Source organism: Vicugna pacos, chromosome 15 (assembly GCF_048564905.1).
Source record: "Vicugna pacos chromosome 15, VicPac4, whole genome shotgun sequence".
Classification (NCBI taxonomy): domain Eukaryota; kingdom Metazoa; phylum Chordata; class Mammalia; order Artiodactyla; family Camelidae; genus Vicugna; species Vicugna pacos.
In genome coordinates, this window is record NC_133001.1 from 42,972,311 (window position 1) to 42,993,265 (window position 20,955).

General features: G+C 45.5%; 1 protein-coding gene across 3 annotated transcripts in view; it reads right to left on the reverse strand.

Moving 5' to 3' along the window:
- The window catches only part of DPYSL5 (dihydropyrimidinase like 5), an 81,225-nt gene that overhangs the window by 37,760 nt on the left and 22,510 nt on the right, over nucleotides 1-20,955 (reverse strand). For all 3 annotated transcript variants that reach the window (XM_072938071.1, XM_006197187.4, XM_072938072.1), the window contains exon 2: nucleotides 5,335-5,599. In XM_072938071.1, the coding sequence (XP_072794172.1) occupies nucleotides 5,335-5,595 (261 nt within the window). In that variant the 5' untranslated portion in view covers nucleotides 5,596-5,599. The remainder of the gene's footprint in view (nucleotides 1-5,334; nucleotides 5,600-20,955) is intronic.

Here is a 20,955-nt window from a genome sequence, read left to right on the forward strand (position 1 = left end):
TTCATCTTCCTATCAATGGGAAGGTGGGACTAGATTTCTAAGGTCCCTTCCAGCTTTTCACAGAAATGAAGACATAAGTGAACTTGGGAGCATCAATTAATAAGCAAGACCCATGAGTCTGACCCCAATAAGCAGGAAGTATTACTGCAGAGTGAAAAGACTGGAAAGACATTTTGGCCAAAATTAAACAGAAAGGGACAGAATACTGGTGTCAAGAAAAAAGAAGAAAGGAAGTGAGCAGCATTTAAAGCTTCAATTTCAAAAGAGCAAATTTCAAAGGCAAAATAGCAAAAATAGTCTGCCCAATGGATTAATGGGCTCCTTGGTATGAATGTTGGCAGAATGGACACCAAAGGGAATTTATTTATGTCACAGCGTGTCATATGTCAGGACTCTGACAGGTTTAGTCCTCTGCAGTGGGAGGGGGAAGGAGGGTAAGGACCCTCCACTGGGGGTGAGATGTGGCAGGCCATCCTAGCCTATGCCAATGAACATCCCCTAGGCTGACCCAGTGCTGGCCAAGTACTCTTCCAGTTAGGATTTGGCTCCCCTTGTGGTTTGACTACAAGAATAGATGTCTTGCTGATGCCGATTTTGAGTTAGTGGGAGGCTGTCTCTGTGACGAGATGGCCCTGGGACAGACAAGAGGGAGTCTCTGGGTCCTCAGAGAAGAGGGACAGACCCAGCTGGACTCCGTTTGGTGACACCTCTACCACAGCCAACTTCCCTGCTCACCAATGATGTCTATGGGGTACAGACAGGAGGACAGAACACAGAGCTAGGGACACTTAGCAAGTACAGGGGTTCTAGGCCATAGGTTGGGGTTTGGGAGCCCAATGATGGGACCTTACAGTGTGAATAGAAAGAGAGAAGCAAATAAATAAGACTGACAAGGGTGAGGCAAGGCTGGCCCAAGCTTTCAAGGGGGATGCAGATGTCATCCTGGCACGTAGCAGCCAGGACATCATGTCATTCAAGGCAACCGAGAAAGTTCCTTAATAATCCACATGCTAGTGCTGGAATCATCAGGGATGCCTTTTTGAAAAATACTGATGAGGGAAGAGGCAGACCCAGAAACATTGATTTCATTGGTCTGGGGAGGTGGCGTAGGGGAAAGGAGGAGCCTGGACAAGTATTTTTTAAAAACTTCCCAAGTAGTTCTATTGTAATTTGCTTCCAAAGGTTGAGAGCAATTGTCCTAGACAGTAGTTCTTAGTATAGTTTTAGAGGTGCGGGAGGCAGAAAAGGCATCTAGGAAGCTTTTTTCCATTGTCCATGTCTGCCCCCTCTATCACCACCTGAGTGAAAGGGCTGTGCCTGCAGTTTAAAAAGCCTGAATCTGATATTCCCACCGGGCCATGGAGAGCCATTGATGGGGTGGAGCCCAACAGCCTGCATTCACATTCTTATTATGTAATATTAGATACAACACAAAAGAATAAATACAACTTCTAAGTAGGCTAGGCAGAATAAAAATAAAAGACCCCCATGGCCCAAGTGAAATCCTAGGCCTTTATCAACACAGTTGGTGTCACTGGCTCTCCCCCACCTCCCCCACCTTCCCACAGGAGATAACCTCCTTCTTCAATGGGGTCGGCATTATTAACAAGCAGGGGGTCCTGGCACCTCTGGAAACTAGGTTCTGAGCCTCTGGGAGGGTGGGGCCTGCAGGTTGGGAGGGTGTGGAGGAGGCGGGGAGGAGGATCAAGTGACAGGCTGTGAGCAAGGGCGGCAGAGGCAGGGGAGCCAGGCAGAGCCTGCCACAGCCTCTAACAGAAGCAGAGGCGGGCAAAGCATTTGTTAAAGAAGTGCTAGAGAAATCCCTTTAGACCCAGTACAATGGAGACCCAGATGCTCTCAGAAAAGCCAGGCTTTCAACTGTTTTGTCTTCCCAGCCCTGGCAGCGGCTGCCAAATTGACAAGCATGCAATAGCTCAGGGGGTACAGAGTTCAAGGCCCCGCGGATCCGTCGGACAAGAACAAAAAGATGCAACTTGATCTCTCTTTCTCTATAGGCTAATCACTTGGGTGAGCTTTTCCTTGGGATTATTATTCTATTATAAACCCAGATGCTTACAGCGAATCAACTGCTACCTTTCTTAGAAGGTACAAAGTAGGTCAGCGGCAATCTATCAGGGTACACAGCTTCGGTCTGAGTGCCACAGGCTGTGTGAATAATTAAATCCATGCATCCCTGAGATCAGCATTGCAACAGGAGAGCATTTTCTCTCTGCAGGAGATTGTCAGGAACTAGAGGCAAGAGGAAGCCAAAATATCCAGCTGTAGGAGCACAAACTCAGGAGTGGAGGGGAGGGGGGACGGGGCAGGAGTCGCTTCTAGGGAGGCTGGGATGTCTGAGGCAGGACTCTGGGCAGGGTCTACTGAAGGGGTGTGGGGAGGACTGGGTCAGGAGCTGTGAGATGAAACAGATACTCAGTATGAGATGGGGCACCTGGACAAAGTCCGATCTTGCTTAGGGAATGGATAAAGCAAAGGGCCAGTTTTGGTGACACCAGCAGCCAGAGTGTCTTGGGGGTCTATGGGCCCTTAAATTCCCTGTAACTAGGGCTTCCCATAGATTGGGGGTGCCTGAACCTGCAGGGTCTGGGAGAGGTGGGACTTTTAATCACACATGGACTTTTATGTGTTTTTCCAGAAGCAGCAGCTCCCATGGATGAGAAGCTCAGAAAAGATCAAGAGTCACTACCTCGCACAAAGATGCTCGTGCAAAGGTCTTTGTCAGCTATAGAGAGCTGGAGGCTCTCAGGGGAAAACTCATCACTCCAAGCTAATGAGGCCCCAGCAAATGACAACGTGGAAAATAAGACAAGGAAAGCCAGCCTGCCCTCCCAGAGGCTGGTAGGCAGCGTAGTGACAGCATGGCATCTGGCCCTGGACTAAAGGTCTGCCAAGGGGGACAGTAACCAGTAAGCTACAAGTTTTGGTGCAAGGCCTGAGCATACTGCAGGATGGACTGGTGTGGTTATCAGAGTTATGCTGATGGCAAATACTGTGGCCTCTCTCACTCTCCTGCTAGGAGTATTAACTGTTACAACCAGTTTGGAAAATGACTTGGCACTATCTCCTAAAGCTAAATATATATGTCCTCTATGACCCAGCAATCCCACTCCCAGAAATACCGCCAACAGAAATGTCTACATCCGGTTGCCAAAGACATGTACAAGAACATTCACAGTGACAGCATTTGTAATGGCCCCGAACTAGTAACCACCGAAATGCCCACTGATAGCAAAACGGCCAGGCACTACGTGGCCTCTCACACAGGGGAATACTGTGAAGCAATGAAAGTGAATCAAGCACGACATGCAACAGCATGGGTGAATATCACAAAAATAACATTGAACAGGGGAGTGGGTAATAGCTCAGTGGTAGAGTGTGTCCCTGGCATGGACGAGGTCTTGGGGGTTCAATCCCCAGTACCTCCATTAAAAAAAAAATCAGTCAGAGAAAGACAAATATCATATGATATCACTTATATGAGGAATCTTAAAAAATGACACAAACTTATTTACAAAAAAAGGAAGAGATTCACAGACACAGATTAAAAAAATAATCTTGAGCAAGGGTATAGACTGCTTGATTTAATTTAATAAAGTCACAACCAACCTATGGTTAATATATTGAAAACAACCAACTTCCACACTTTAAATAGGTGAATTAAAGTATGTGAATTATATCTCAATTAAGCTGTTACATATTTTTTAAACTGTGATATTAGAAGTCAGCACAGTGGTTATCCTTAGTGAGGAGCAGTGACTGGGAAGGGACACAAGGGGGGCTTCTAGGTGCTGACAATGTTTGGTTTCTTGATCTGGGTGCTGGTCACAAGAGTGTGTTGAGTTGTGATAATTCTGTGTACTTGCATCGTGTGCCCTTCTCCGTATGTGTGCTCTGCTTCAATAACAGCGACAGTAACAGTAACCACCAACAAAGCAGGCCTGGCCTGGCTGGCTCGGGTGCATGGGGAGGGTGAGCTGAATGTGTTCATTCATGTCACAAAGACCCTGACTGCCACCAGGGTCCCCTCAGGAGGCCCCGGCAAGAGTTTATTAGGACAAGGCTCCCTATTTCATTACTAGAGCGTCACTCGTAGGGCCCTGGGGGAATTCTCAGAAGAGAAAGTTGAGAGGATCCACCAATCACCTCTCTTCCCTGGGCTTGGCTCCAGTGGGTAGGTGTGGCCCGGGATGCCGGAGTATCAGGCCTGGGAGCATCCTCGCCTCAGCACAGGCTGGGCCGTGGCTACTGTGACTCCTCATGGCCCAGGCCTTCGGGGTGGGTCTGCTGATCTTGGATTGGAAGGGAGCATTAAGGGCCACTTGCATGAGGTGGACTATCCTGGAGAGCTGTGACCCCAAGGCCAGCCTCTGCCTGCCCCAGCCCCAGCCAGGCTCTTTAGGGTGGGTTTGGGGAGCTTTGACAGTTGCTGCCTAGCAGCAAGAGTACTGGAGCCCCCAGGAAGATGGATCCCAGGGGGAGAGCACTGAGCACGGGCAAGGGGCTCCCTGAGAACCCCAGGTAGAACAGAGGGGAGATCTGAGGGTCCAGGGCCACTGGGGATTTGAGGCAGTGGGCCAAAGTAGGACAAAGGACTGCAGCCACTGGGGCAGGAGTTGGTGGTTTCCTTTCACCCAGGGAACGTTAAAAGCCAATTCCTTTGTAAATTATATAGTACAAGAGGCTGCTGCCAGGGTCAGGGACTTCTAGCTCTTAAGATTCTGATTCAATCCTGCATTTAAAAAATCTTTATAAGTGAATCTGACATCCAGCTGGATGTAGAGACCCACATGGATAAGTATCAGTGACTTACTCATTCAACAAACATTTACTGGGCAGGTATTCATTCCAGACAGCTAACTATGTCTGTTTCATAATTTCTACAATTAAAATCATCTAGAAGAGGCATATCTATTTTTCACAATCTTTGAGAAATTAATTTAGCTTGTTATACATAAAGGAGTCCATCAGACCACATACATGCACAATAACAAACACCAGCTAATTCTGTTCTTTCTCTAGGTCTCTATTACGTGACGTAAAAATATAAAAATAAAATCAGTTCTTGGCCTGAGTACACAGGTAAGTAATGTGACCAGAAAAATAGTCCTAAATGCCCCTTTTCCCATAATTATGGAAACCTATGACATTTAGCCTACAACTTCCTATTTTAGTTGCCAAAGTTGCCTCATTGAGGGCACCCTTCTCCTTTTAGCAATACAGTGGGAGCACCCTGTTCATGTGGGTCTAGCCTGGAGAAGCCCCAGAAACAGAAAAACCACAAAGGAAGGCATCTTCACCAAACAGAAGCATTACCTTGGTCCCATTGTAGAAGTCATCCACGCACGTAGCATTCATGAAGGTCTGGTGGAAGTGGGTGCTGGTGTCAATGCCTCCAGGGATCACCAGTTTCCCGGTGGCATCAATCACCTTGGCCCCTCCAGGGATCATGAGCTCACGGCCCACCTGCTGGATGATGCCATTCTCAATGTAGACATCAGCCTCGTGGGTGCAGTCATCATTCACAACCTTGCCTCCCTTGATGAGAATCCGTACGCTGGCTGAATTGGCAAGCATGTTCCTAAGGAAGGTGAGAGGGAGACATTGGTCAAGGTCAAAGTCCCTTTTCACTGTCACCAAGGTCCCACCCTTTCTTATGAGAGCCCAAATTCAATGGGCAGAGTAAGTGAGGGGGGATTCAGAGGAAGTTTCTCCACAGCCTGAGGACACTGGTCCTACAGCCAGCTGGGTTCACAAGCTTCCTGTGGTCCTCACAATAGGACTCACTGGGAATCATGACACTGTGGCAGTAAGGGTGAAGCTGGGGCACAAAGAAACATCAATTTTCAGGTTTTCGAAATGTTATGGGAGTTCTAAAGCATTTTCATATCTGCTGTCTCACTTTATTCTCAAAACAACTCCAGAAGTGGCATTTTACAGATGAAAAGCTGAAATTGCTAATAAGGAATTCATGGCTATGAATTAGCCAAGTCAAACCCAGAGGTACGAGCAATGTCCCTACTATACCATATGGCCCAGAAGACATCAGAGTCTCCTGAGGCATGTCTCAGAGAGCCAAATTCTCCAAACCTCACAGCTGTTTAATTCATGTCACTCTTCAGATGGATTCTGCTTCAGTTCACTCTCCCGTATTTGCCTCAAGAAGTCCACTACCACATTGAAGCTTCACAGCTGGCTGCACCTTGATACGCTCATCTGAGGAGATTCTGAAAAGCACCCATGCTCAAACACCACCCTCAGAGGTTCAGCATTATCTGATCCAGACTGGGTCCTCAGAATCAATTTTCAAAAGCCATAGAACTCTACCATACATTTAAAGAAGAATGAACATCAGTCTCTTCCAGAAAGTAGAGAAGAAAACCTTTTCTAGCCATTTTATAAAGTCAGTATTACCTTAATACCAAAGACAAAGACAGTACACAAAAAAATTAAACTACAATGTAATAACCTTCAGGAATGTAGACACAAACATTTCTAACAACATCTCAGCAAGTAGAATTCAGCAATATGTAAAAGAATTAAAGAATCCCACCATGCAAATGGGATTATTCCCAGAGATACAAAGCTGACTCAGTATTTGAACATCCATCAATATAATCCACCACATCCACAGGCTAAAGAAGAAAAATCACATAATCATATCAACTGATGCAGAAAAAGCACTTGACAAAACTCAATACCCATTCATGACAAAAATTCTCAGGAAAGTAGGAATAGAAGTTAACTTCCTCAAGTTGATAAAGAACATCACCAAAAAAACCTACAACTAATATCAGAATTAATGATGAAAAACTGAATACTTTCTCCTTAAACTGGGAACAAGGAAAACATGTCTACTCTCACCATTGTTATTCAACAAAGGGAGTTCTAGCTAGCACTATAACAAAAGAAAATGAAATAAAAGGCAATAGATTGAAAAGGAGAAAACAAAACTGATCTTATTTACGGGTGACATGATGGTCTATGGAGAAAATCCCAAAGAAACTACAAAAAAGTCTTCTAAAACAAATAAGTAAGTTCAGCAAGATTACAAGGTACAAGATCAACATACAAAAAGCTACTGTTTTTCTATATACTAGCAATGAACACATGGACACTGAAAAAAATTGAAATACTTCAGCACAAATCTAAGAGAACATATAGGATTTGTATGCTGAAAACTACAATCTACTGATGAAAGAAGTCAGCAGATATAAATAAGTGGAGAGACATACTCTGTTCATGGCTTGGAAGACTCAACATAGTAAAGATGTCAATTCTCCCCAAATTGATATACATGTTTAATGTAGTTCCTATCAAAATCTCAGCAAAAATCTTCTATAAATAGTGGTAAGATTATTGTCAAAAGTTATGTGATATGGCAAAGGAACTAGAATAGCTAAAACAGCTTTGACAAAGAAGAATAAAGTGCAAGGAATCAGTCTACCTGACTTCAAGACTTATTATATAGCTATAGTAATCAAGACTATGTGGAATGAGTGGAGGGATAGACACAAACATCAAAGAAACAGAAAAGAGACCCAGAAATAGCCCTATACAACTGATTTTTGACAAAGGTGCAAAAGCAATTCAATGGAGGGAAGATAATCTTTTCAACAAATGATATTGGAGCAACTGGATATTCATAGGCAAAGAATGATCCTTGACCAATTCTACATTTGTCTGGGATATTTGGCAACTCTATATCCAGGATCATGTTCAACTTTCATCCCTTCTCCAATACACATCACTGTGAACAGAGCAAAGGAAGCAACATTCTTCTCATCCTCATTATTTCTCTTTCCCTGCCACCAGGCAGGGTACAGGAAGCCTGTGTCCCAGGATGAAAACGTCTTGGAATCTGTTGAAGGAATAACTCTGTAAGGAGATAAGTCAGATATCTGGAGACCTTAGCCTGATATCCTGGACACACTTGGTTAAGCAGTTTGTTTTTTTGTCAAGTTGACCAAACTGGAGTGCGTGGAATCTCCACAACAAGAAAGTTTACGGTGCCTGTTCATGGCCTTAGCTGCTAGGTTCTCCTGCTGTTAGGAGAGGCTGGCCCTTTGAGGGGCTGCTTCTGGGGGTAGTGCTGGGAAACAAGACAGGTGACTGGGAGTGAGGCCCATTCCCTTGCACAGAGACATTTTGTCCCCCATGAACATCTGGGCCCCGCCAGGTATCATTCTGACCTCTGGGGAGAAGGGGCCTCTCCCTCAGTGTGGAAGGCACTGGACAGAGAGGCAGTGGGAAGTTACGGGCCAGAGGGATGGGAAGACACGGATAGTCACAGCTACGAGCCCATTGTCTGAAGCTGAATATATTTCAGGAGAAGATTTTGTCCTAAAATCTAAAAACTGGAATCTTAATTTAATACACAATAATCAGGAAATGAGTTTGGTTCTTAGGGGATGGACACAACCACTCTGACCAAACGAAGCGGAGAAAGCCTGAGAGATGCAATCTCTCTCTCTCTCATTCTTTCTCAAGGCCAAGTGTGACCACAAAAGGAGAGATGCAAGTTCTCAGAGGAAAACGATGGTGATGGTAAGATACACACCTAATCCTCTGTACAAATACGTATATATAATCCTCACCTTTTAAAGAAGCTTTAAGTAAGAATAAGAATATTTATGCTGGGAAATTGCTGCATATCACTATGTCATTGTGGTAAATGAGACTACCGATTTACTTACTAATCCAGAACACATACTCATCGCACACAGCTGGAGGGTGGAAAACTTGAATGGGTGATGTGATAATGATTTACTGGGGATTCTTGTCTGAGCTTTTTGATGCTAGAATCATCAGCCAAGGGTGTCTTCTTCAACAGAAAAACAGCTCTTAGTAATAAGCTAACACCCTGTGCCTGGAATTTAATTCACATGGCAACCCTGCAAAGTAGGAACAAGGCAGGAAGTTTTAGTCCCATTTTAAGAGGAGGAAAACAGAGGTTTAAGAGGAGGAAACAGAGGTTTTGAAAACACGTAGCCCACTCCAGGGCAGAAGGACGGGTCTCACATCCAGGTCCGTTACTTAAAGAAAATGTTAATTAGACTTAACTTTGGATAGAAGACTTACAGGTGATTTTTAAGTTCTTGATAGTTTTCTGTATTTTTCCAATTTTATACAATAAACTTGTATTACCTTTTAGAATTTGAAAAGTCATGGTAAGAAGCTTTTTTTTTAAGCTATAAAGAAGCCAGGAGGAATCCAATGTGACCCTCCATTCAGGTCCAGTGGGCTCAGTCCCACCTTCTGCCATCTTCTTCAGGAGGAGATGAAAAAGGACCTGCTACCAGCAGCTATAACACTGAATCCTTCTCTAGAACGCTTGGGCTGCCGTTGGAAGTCCCTGAAGGCTAACCTTCTCTGAATGGGCTGGGCTCCCTCAACAACACTGGGGAATTCTGGAACCTCTCCAGTCTGGGGATCCCATTCCCACGGGCCTGAGCTAGTCCTGGAAATCCAAGCTGGAGTGGACTCCTAGGACTACCTTAGAGGGAGCTCATTCTCAGAACTTAGAGGACACTGTTAATGATCTTAACAATTAGTAAATATCTTCTATGTACTGAGCCCTTTCCTAAATCCATTATATACATTATCTTATTTGATCCTTACAATGCCCTGAGATAGGTACCATTATTGCCTCCATTTTTACCATGAGGAAGTTGAGGCTTAGAAAAGTTAAAGGAAGTTCCTCATGGTCACACAGCTAGTTTAATATAGAGTAAGGATTGAAAGCCAGACAGTTGTTTTTAGTGTAGTTATGAACTGAACGTTTGTGTTCTCCCAAAATGCTGAAGTTCTAATCTCTAGCTGCTATATTTGAAGATGGGGCCTCTAAGGAAGTTTTTAAGGTTAAATGAGGTCATAAGGTTGCCCTGATCAGATAGGACTGGTGTCCTCATAAAAAGAGACATCAGAGAGTCTCCCTCTCTCCCCTACGCCCATGAACAGAAGAGAGGCCATGTGAGGACACAGTGAGGAGGCAGCCATCTATCAGCCAGGAAGAGAGTCCTCATCAGAAACCAACCCTGTAAATAATGGTCCTGCCGTTAGATCCGATCCAACACAAGACTGTCAGCTGCCCCCAATCCTCTGGCAAACTTCCAGCTTCAGACTGGGGGCAGATGTGGTTACCAAGGTCTCAGAACACTCCAGACCTGGACTGGTGTGTTTGGATAATATCACAGCATGGTTGCTTGCCACTCCCTGCCCAAGGTGCTTTTGGAGAATACCTTTTTAAAATGAACATCTGTGTGCATGAAAATATTCTAGAACTTCACTCCTTCTCAGTGTCAGTCACTGGAGACAACTCTGAAGCGACATAGGACTTCCTCTCAAGAAAGTCTAGTGGGTGAGAGACACACAGATAATTGTATAAATGACTAAAGTGTCAAGGGGACACTTCTTGCCTAAAGACCTTAAATCTAACTTGATTTAAACTGGGTGTCTTTCACCACGGACCAGACACCAGAGCTGTGACTGGGTGAGACCAGCCAGTTGGTGTTGGTAGAAACGTCTTCACACCAGAATCCTCCCCACACATTTCTACATTTCCAAACTGTCTACATCACCAAGATGTCTAATCTGTCCTGGCGCCCCCCTCGCTGTTGACTTGTGTGACAGTTGACATTCATTGTGCTTCTCACCTCCCCCAGTAACCTCATTAACACCGCATTCCTACAGCTTTCCCTGCTCGTCTTTCCTAAAGAAACAAAAGTCACGCGGGCGTATTTTTCCACAGTGCGCTTGCTGTCTGTGCGTGTACACGTGCATGGACATAACAGAGTGAGGCGGAGAGGGGTGGGGAGACCCCTTGTGCGTCTTAGGAGAGTCCCCGCAAAGGGGTTGCATATTCCTGGAAATCACAGTGACCAGTTGTTGAAACACATGCTCTTCAGCAGTGCAAACGCCATGGGCTGTGACAGCTTTTCCCTCTGCTCTGGTTGGGGCAGCATATTAGGGGAACATCCTTTGTCAGTGGTCATGGTCAAGAAGGTCAGGATCAGTTTTACTAATTCATGATGCTTGGAGTCACCCATTTTGTTCCAAAACATCATAACCGTATCCAGCCCACTGGCTCATGACATGCTATGGGCTGAATGCTTAGGTTCCCCTCCTCCAAATTCATATGTTGAAGCCCTAATCCCAGTGTGGTGATATTTGGAGATGGGGTCTTTGGGAGACATTTAGGTCATGAGGACCTTATAAGGAAAGACATGAGAGATCTCTCTCTGCCATATGAGGACATAGACAGAAGATAACTGTCTGCAAGCAAGAAAACGTTCTTACCAGGAACTGCGTTGGCTGGCACCTTCATCTTGGACTTCCTGGCCTTCAGAGCTGTGAGGAATAAGTTTTTGTTGTTTAAGCCACCCAGCCTATGATATTATTATAGCAGCTCAAGCTAAGAGACCACGTTAGACAGAACTGAACATTATAATCAAATCATCAAGTAACAACTGGGCCTTAAAATAAATATCACCTCCTTGAAAAACTTCTGGCTATATTCCACATTCCCATTTTTTTTAACCCAGAACTTTGATCATCCAGCTGTTTTGTCTATGCAAATGGAAGAATTCAGACCACGTATCTGTCCTCCCAGGAAGAAATGGGGAAAAAATGCCAGCTAGTTAAATGCTACTAAAAAGAAATAAATCAGAAGTACGGAATTCTGGAGCTGCATAGATTCATGAGTCTACCGTGCCTCTCCCTCCAGCCCTGGACTTTACCAACAGTGACCTTGAATAGAAGGGAACCAGTCCAGGGCTAATGGGGTGGTGTTACACTGCAAACATTAGGAATCTTAAGAATTTTACAATTTACTCAGGGAAGCAAAAATGCCTTCCACGGCAAGATGGTGGATTTACTCAAGTGTACACCGCTTGTATACCCCAGTTTCCTGGTTCTGTGGCATGGATTCCTCATGTTCCTGAACTAGTGGAGGGTCAGAGCTAAGGAGATGCACAGGCTAGGGAAAGAGGGGCTTCTGGGTGGGGAAGGACCACGCTTTAAGCCCGGAGTGCAGTCTTTCGCGAGAAAGCCTCATGTTTAAAATAGTAACAGTTCTTGCTATCTGCTCTCCAACAACTGTCTTGCTGGTTAGCAGTAAATTTCCCGCACCGCCCACCCTCCTTCCTTTATTACTGCCGTTAAGCAGTTCCTGTGCAGAAGTGCACAGAGCATCTTGTCGAGCGGACACTCAAGGCTAGCGCAGCTCTGCTTCTCATTCACGAAATGCACACACCTCACACTCCTAGAAGGTGCACACTATTCGTCCTGCCAAGGAAATGCCAACCCCAACATTGTGTTTGGAATTGCCTGCTTCTGTCATCACCTTCCACAGCTCCCGTGCCTGCAGGGAGGTGTGAGACGAGGGGGGCTGGCACAGTCTGTCCGGCACAGCTGCCTCCTGCCAGCAGCTCAGCTGGTGGATGCTGGATGACTTCAGTACTCGGCACAGACACACGAGCCAGAATGGTGCACAGGGGACACTTCTTACATAAAGACCTTAAAACCAACTTGATAGGTATTGGTTTAAGCCGTGTTTTCCTCTTAACAGGATTGGTTTAAGACTCACATTTCTTTTGGCAGAATCCACAGACAAATGTGTGATTTTACAGACAATTGGTCACTGTGATATCCAGGAATATGCAAGCCCTACATAGTTGAGAAGGGTTTGTGGCATTTAAGCCAACCCTAAAACAATCTGGGGTGGCAGCTGGAGGGGAGGTGAAGCCGTTCAGGTCACAGGGCACAGGCTAAATGGCATGGCCTTTCCCTTGTTCCATGCAGATAACATTTGCTAAAGGATCAAGATATGTCAAGGGTTTGGAAAAGAAAACAAAACCATGCAGCTATTTTTCTTCTTTTTGTTATTGTTTTTATTTTTCAGTGGAGGTACCAGGGATTGAACCCAGGACCTCATGTGTGCTAAGATGCACTGTACCACCGAGCTATACCCACCCCTGTTTTACTTCTTCTGACAGCACATAGGGAAGAGAAACAGAATAATGGGAGAGCCATCCCTGGAGGGGGTGGGGTGTTTGTGCTTAGAGACTCCTGGGATGATTCTGGAAAGGGATGCTCTTGGAGTTAAAAAATGAGAACAAATTAAAGGTTCAACAAAAACCAAAGAATACAAAACCAAAAAGGAAGTCTGAGGTGAGTAGGAAACAGCCAAGCATTTAATAAATTTAATTTTAAAAAAGTAAATTTCTTTCTAAATAGTAAAGCACTGAACAATTCTTAACTAATATTAAAACACATTATAATTTTATAACTGATTCTTAATTGGCTTTATCAACTCTTGAGGAGATTTTAAATAATATTTATAACCTACATATAAGGTATAAAGAATAATGACACAAACACCTGTGAACTCAGCATTGCTATTACTGTTCAAGCCCCGGCACTTGCTTTGTCCCAACCTCCAACTCCCTCCTCAGAGTTAAATGCTCCCCTAGTCAATTTGTATGAACTAATGACTAATAACAATTGAGTGACAAGAAAAAAAAAGGGACAAGCTCACAGCTGTTTCTGTTCTATGACCACCTCTCCGCCCCTCCCGTAGTCCCACTTCACCTGCCCTCAGACTGATTTCTTCTCCACCTACTTCTCTGCTTGCTGAGGCAAGCAGGAATCTGGAAACTCTACCTGGATTCCTCTCCAACTAGGCTGTGTCAGCATCCAGGAGGGCTGGCATGAGTGGTGGGCCTGATTCTGTTCACCTGTGACTTTGTGTAAAACGTTTTGAGAGATTCTGGATACCAACCGCGGGAAGAGGAACTGGGGAAGGTGTAGGGTAGGTCCTCCATCTCTCATCTGGGGCTCTCCAAGGACTAGTGGGGACCTGGAGGCCAAGGACCTGGACAGGAAGAAGGGATAGTAAGGCCGAGGGGTAGCACATGGAGGGCAGAGGCTAGGGAGGCTGTGGCCGATGTTACACTCACCCTGAGACACACACGGATCCTTCATCTGGTTACAATACACTATTTCTGCACCTAACTGGCCAGCCAGGAAGCCTCTAACGTCCCAGGGGCCCTGCTTCCATTAACCCAGGGCTTGGGCAGAATCGAGACTGTGGGTGGAGGTGAGGGCTGGCCCAGGGTGTTTGTAATTGGGGACCATCTGTTCAAGACCACGAAGCATCTGCATCTGGAATACTGCCACCATCTTTGTCACCACATGGTAGAGAAGGTAGAATGGGACCAGGGAGGTCAGGAAAGGGCAAGACTACAGGTGAGAGCCCAGCGCCGGGGCAGCCTCTGCAAGCAGTAGGAGGAAAGGGAGGCAAACACGCCCAAGTCTGTCGATGTGATGGGTGTGAATATGGTGAGCGAGGAAGAGCTTGCTCCTGAGAGAGCATAAAATACAGGCTCAGGACCAGGATGCTGCCACACGTGAAGGGGTGGACCTGGCTTCTGGGAAGGTATATATACATCCAACAGAGGTGAGTCCTTAACAGGCTAAGATCAAGTAAGTGGTTTTAATCCCACGGGTTCATCTGGCCTGGCCTGGCCCAGCAGGGCTGGGCTCACCGACCATGTGTTGTCAACGCATAGGAGGGCAAAAGCGAAATTCCAAAGGATTAGCCATGAGAGGGTGGTAAGAAATGGAGCTGTGGGCCACTTGTTGGACAAGATTAGTGACGAGAGAAATCAGGCAGTTGTTAGAAGGCAGGGCTGAGCGTGCGTGAGAGCATGTGTGTTGCTGACCCAGGACCGGCTTCTCTGTGTGCTTCACACGTGTGCGCGTGTGTGAGTAGCCCAGCCTGGCACGCACAGTCTTTGGCATCTGGGCAACAGCCTAGCTCCTTTTGGGTGCCTACTTACTCACTGAGCTCAGGAGGATTTTCATTTGAGGTTCGGGGAGGCCGAGCACCAGCAAACACCAGTAAGTATGCATTAAATCCCCCTTCCACGAGCCGAGCTGCTCCAGGGCCCTGGAGGAAGGGCAGAGGAAGGTGGCCATACATTGGAGATGAGGGTTCCTGTCTCCCAAAGGAGGCTTTAGACCGAGAACACCAGACTTGTTGTGACCAGTAGAATCAGCATCACCACAACCCTCCCTGCTCTGGCCGACCCGCTAGCAGATTCGTTAGCCCTGCTGGGCTGTCCATGCTCTCGCCAGCTGTCTCCAGGCTCCAGAAATAATTCCATCAGCTCCCTTGGAAGGACAGCAGCTGCAGCTCAGAGGTCTCCAGCGGCCCACAGAGTGGCTGCTTCCTAGAACGCCAGCCAAGGGGTGGAGGGGCCAGCGCTGCTGCCAGAACAGCGGGACAAGTGTTCTTCTCACTGAGACCTCCGTTCTCAGGCCAGGGTGGGGACAGCCACCAGCAGGGGGAAAGAACGCGTTTTCCCAACTATAAAAGCATCACAAACCTGGGCTACCTGGTAAAGTCTAGATTTGGAATAGAAATTGAGCAGGAAAATAAAACTTCCACATTTTTTCTCTTTTAAACGGAAAATGAGTATGAACCAACTACAGCCAAATATATCTCAAAAACAAGAACTGAGGGAAAGAAGCAAGATACGAAAGAGTAAGGTATGATTCCATTCGTGTAACATTTAAACCAGGCAAAAGTGAATGACTGCACTTCGGCAGTCTTCTGGATGTATCTCATAAAAAAGAACTGCAAGGCAGCAGAGAAAAATGATACGTCAAGTATTATTACAACCACATAAAAATATGTGCACAAAAACAGATCAGAAAAAAGTAAACAAGGTTTGTTATGGGGTGACTGTCCCACTTTAATGATTCAAACTTTCTATATGATAATAACTATATAGTGAAAAATAAACAAGATAATTTAAAATAGATACTTTAATATTGTTTAAAAATTTTTGAAATAAGGTGAAAATCATTTCCTTTTCTTTTCAGGAAGTCTTGCCATCACCCCACCACCTTCTGGAAGATTTCCTAAAAGGCCTGGGCTTTAGGACAAACCAATCTCCGCCTTTATTTCGACTCTTAAATAGATTTCAGAAGAACACAAACATTTTTCCTCTGTGATGTAAGACTCATTTAAAGAGGTACCAGATATTTCATCTTTGGCTTAAAAATGTGCTTCCAGCCCCTCTCCCCAAATGCAGTGCTTTTATCTGCTATTGACTTTACACCAATAATCAGTGACACCCTCCCCTCCTGTGCTGGCTTCTGCTCGCTGCCTTCTCATGGATCTCACTCACCTTCATCACTGAGGCAGACATATTTTACCCCGATCCAGAATTTCCAGAGCCTGAGAAGCCACTCTCATCAGCACTTGTGGACCTATATGACTAACAGAACCTAACTTTGGGGACACGGGCAGCAAGGCGGGTGAGCCACTCTGAGCTTGTCGTCTCCTCGCTGGAGACAGACTCACCTGGGTGAGCCAGCCGGGCACATGCAGGAAGCATCGTGTCCACCAGGAGTGGGAGGTCAAATGGCACATGTAGGAGGCTTACAGAAAGGACTAGGGGTGAAAATGACCAACTCCCCTTTGACTGGGCAGCGATGCCACCTCCCCTGAGTGTGTCTGCAGTTCACAGACCTGTTTAAGAGCAGCGAACAGGCTTGAGTGGGACACAAAGGAGGCAAGTGGGGTGTGAGGAGATGGAGTGGGCAAAGCCACAATCACCAAACTTGGCTTTGTCTTTCTAGTTGTGTGACTGTGGGCATGTCCTTCACTGCTCCAAGCCCATGTTCACAGCTGTAAAGTGGCCATCAGCACCACCCACACCACATCATCGCTGTTGAGCTATTTTTGTGTCAGGCTCACACACAGTTTCATATAAATCTTACAACAACCCTATGAGGTAAGTAAACATGATCATCCCCACTTTATGGCTGAGGAAACTATGGGTTGGGACTCATACTTATTAGACTGGAGCTCCTTGAGAGCAAAGCCTATACCTCATTTTATCCTTCCAAGGGCTTGGCAAGCACAGTGGAGTCATTAAATGCGGTGAAGGGAAGCAGGAGGACCGATCATATGAGACAGTGGTGGGAAAGGATTTTTTGTGTACCAAGTGTCAGCCACAGTAGTGGGCTGTTAGCAAGGGCAAGGAAAGCATCTCAAAAGAGAGTTCTGTGCTGGTGGCGAGGGTGTTTGGTGCAAGCCTGAGGCAGAGGAACAAAGCAGGCATTCTTTGGGATGAAAAAAAGACAAGCGGCAGAAGTTGGCAAGGATGGGCTGGGAATGGCAAGGCAACGAACTGCCTTGGGGCCAAGAGGTTAGGCTGGGCTGAGGAAGCAGCTTGGAGAGCCAGGGTATAGAGTCAAGGAGTGCAGAGCAAGAGGCTCAGGCTTCTGAATGAGATACGAGGGGTCCGGGATGCTCTGGATCACACAGAGCAGGATACTGAGTGTGATTTGGGGATGGGACACGATCTGGGGGCTGTTCTGCTCACTTCTATACCTGGCACAGCTTGAGTGGAGGCTGGGAGAGCAGTGATTGAAATAATGAAGACAGTAGGTTACTTAGGTGGTGCCCAAGGGTTAGAAAAGGAAGTTGCAGAGCTGAGAAAGGACTGACTGCTGGGAGGGTCTCTGGAGGGAAAGAAAAACAGCCTGGGGATGACTGTGAGATGGCAGCACTAGTAAACAGGGCGAGCAGAGAGCTGTGGACAGATGGAGACCAGCTGTCAGGGCATGCCTGTGCTTTGTGGAAGTGCAATAATAAAAGCTGACTTCAGCTTCTCTCTCTAGGAATCCCTTAGATCAGTCAAAAGATGGCAACTGACCCAATCGCCCAAGGTAAGGAGGTGGAGGAGGCCAGAATGTTAACATTTACTGAGCACTACTGTGTGTCAGGGACTGTGAAGGTCCTTAACACATCGCAGTGAATTGAAACAACCTCACAATTTCCCTTGGAGGTGATGGGCTCTCTCCACTTGACAGATGATGACTGGGGGTGCTGTCTAGCCAAGGTCACACAGCTTCATGGAAAGGAATAGGAATAAGGGTAATTCTAAACACCAAATAATGTCAGAATCAAAAAAGGTCTGGACTCTGCTAATGGGCTAACATTGTGATTTACTCATGTGCTGAACATTTAGGAGGCACTTCAAACAAAATACTGTACTCAACTGTCCGTTCAATTTTCTAAATCTGTATCTGATCCTCTTTGCTCTAAAACCACTGCCTCAGGCCAGGCCCTTATCAGCTACCTGGACAAGGACATCACTATTACCTGGATACTTCTGATTGGTCTCCTGGCCTCCACACTGTTAGTGCATTGAGCTTGCTAAGATGCAAATCAGATCACAGGGGTAGGTTAGCACCTACTAAATGGTAATGTACTAAGTGCCAGATGCTGCTCCAGCCTCCCTCTCCCCACATCCCAGAAGCTCACAAGTTTATGGTAGAAAGAAATGCATCAACAAAATTTTCAATCTGAGTTAAGAGGCTAGCTGTGTCAGTACCAGAAGAGGTGGGAAGCACTTCACATTGACTGGGATAAAGGACTGCTTCTCAGAAAAAGTGACTTTGAGGCGAGTCTTAATGGTTGCTTAGGAGTTCACCAGGTGGTGGGGAGAAGACAAGCCTGGGCATTCCAGATGCAAACAGAGCAGTGCATTCGGGATGGTTGATATATTTGATGAATGAGGCTGGAGAGCAGGCAGGGCCCAGATCGTCCGAGGCCCGTCAGGAGATGCCAAGAGCATGAGCTTAGGTGCTGAGTGCAGCAGGAAGGCCTCCTGATGTGGCAAGCGAGGAAGTAACATCATTAGATTCCCACTTCACATGAAAAATAAAAGTATAAAGTACTAGCGGAAAGCATAGAAGAGATGTTGATACATTTTGGATGGGTTAAGCTTTTCTTAGCATAATCCAAAAGACAGAAACCATAAAGCAAAAAACTGACATAGTTATGATGAAAATAACAATGAAAAACTAATGCAGCAAAAGATACCACATATAACTTTTAATAAAGACAAATAACAACTGGTTATGACATGTTTGCAGCATATAACCAAGGATACCTGTAATATGTAAGAGCACTTATAAATCTTAAGAGAAAGACAAATACTCCAATACAAAAAATTGGCAAAGGATATAAACAGGTAACCCACGGGGGTGGGGAGAACACAGATAGCTAATAAGCAAATGAAACGAGGTTCGACTTTATTAATAATCAAAGAAATGTGAATTAAGACAATGAAATTACGTTTTTCACTTATCCTCATGGCACAGATAAAAGAGAGCAATGTCCGGATGCACTGGCCCTCATACACTGTTAGCAGTTCAGACTGGTACTACCTTCCTGGAAGGGAATCCGGACATCTGAAACTTAATGTGCATTCTACATCTAAAAACTTCTTCTAAGGAAATAATCAGACCACTGCACAAAATGTATTATGTAGGTATTTTGTTGCATTGTTATTTATAATAGCAAATAATTTGAGAACAAGCCAAAGGCCTGTCAGTAGAACTGTTTAAATAAATAATGGCATTTTCACACAATACAAGGCTATGCAGTCATTGGAAAGGATCATGCAGGTCTCTAAGTACTGACACAGGAGGTTATCTATGATTCAGCGCTAAGTGATCTATGATATGGCGCTAAGTGAAGAAAGTAGGTTACAGAACAGGACCCATGGTACGTGTATCTACTTGTGTATTTATATTTAAATGAGATTTCATATATATATGAATATGAAATATCATTTATACATGAATCTCACTTATACATATTCAAATATATGTAAATAAGCTCACATACAAATGAGCTTTTGGCATAACACTATTAAGTGCAGTTGTCCCAGAGAAAGGAGATTGCAGCACGACTCAATCTCTCTGCATTATTTGATTAGAAACATATTTTTATAATAAACCAGCCGTGGCATTGATGATAGTCCTGGTTAAGGGGGCAGTAGCACCAGAGTAGACTCTGAGGAAGTCCATGCCAGGGCAGCCAACTCACTAGCAAGTGAACATCTCCTGTACATGTATTCAGCTACCATTCATCTGTACACCTTATGGCCTATGGGATTGCTCTGCTCTGATGTCTTACTGGCCCTTCAAACTCATCACATCTAAAACTAAGCTCATCACACTCTGTCTCCATCTGGCTCCTCTTCCAGTGTCCCCAATCTCAGTGAAAGACACCCCACACCCCACTCTGGGACCAAGCCAGCACCAGGGGCATCCTCTTCAGTGAGGAGAGCAAATGACAGGGTCACCTCCACGGGCAATAGTGAGTGGCCCCTTCTTCCACTCCATTCACCTGGGCCGCAGACAAGACAGCGTCTTTTCAAATGGCTGCAAAATAGGAGATGAACACCTTCTCTGACTCAGCCCACATGGCTGCCTGTCTTCCTTGAATGACTAGTTGGAGAGAGGGAGCAATTGATTGTACAGGGTTCAAAAGGCTTTTCCTGGTTGAATATGAAAAAAGGGAGATACCTTCATTCACTTAAACAAAAAGAGGTAATGAGCCTTTCCTTCAGCCCTTGCTGGGCTATGGAGCACCTGCTGAGTAACTGCCAACAAAAGGGATGAATAAGTCTACATCTCTCAAAAGCAAGTAAATGGGAATAATGGGAAGTCTAGTTGTCTGCCCATTTAATTCATCCTGAATGCCAGCATTTCCTCTTATTCTTGTTCACCTGCTCCTACTAGATGACAGACACCCAATTACTTTTATAAACCCTCTCTTTCCCAGAAGGGCTGGTCAGATTCCCTAGGTTCCCAGTCCTGGCAGTCTCCTCCCCTGTCCCTGTAGAGGCCAAGGGCTAATCTCTGAAGGCAAGTCTAAAGACTAGAGTCCAACATGCTGAGACTCCCCATTAGGGCATATGGCACTGGACAAGCCCAGACTGTGTGCATCTCTTCTGCTGCTGAGGACCAGACAGACTCCAGACTCCACATCAGGCATCTGATGACCTGTACCCAAGTCCTGCTTGGTAAAGGGCCCACTATCTTATTCCAGGTAGGCTGAATTGT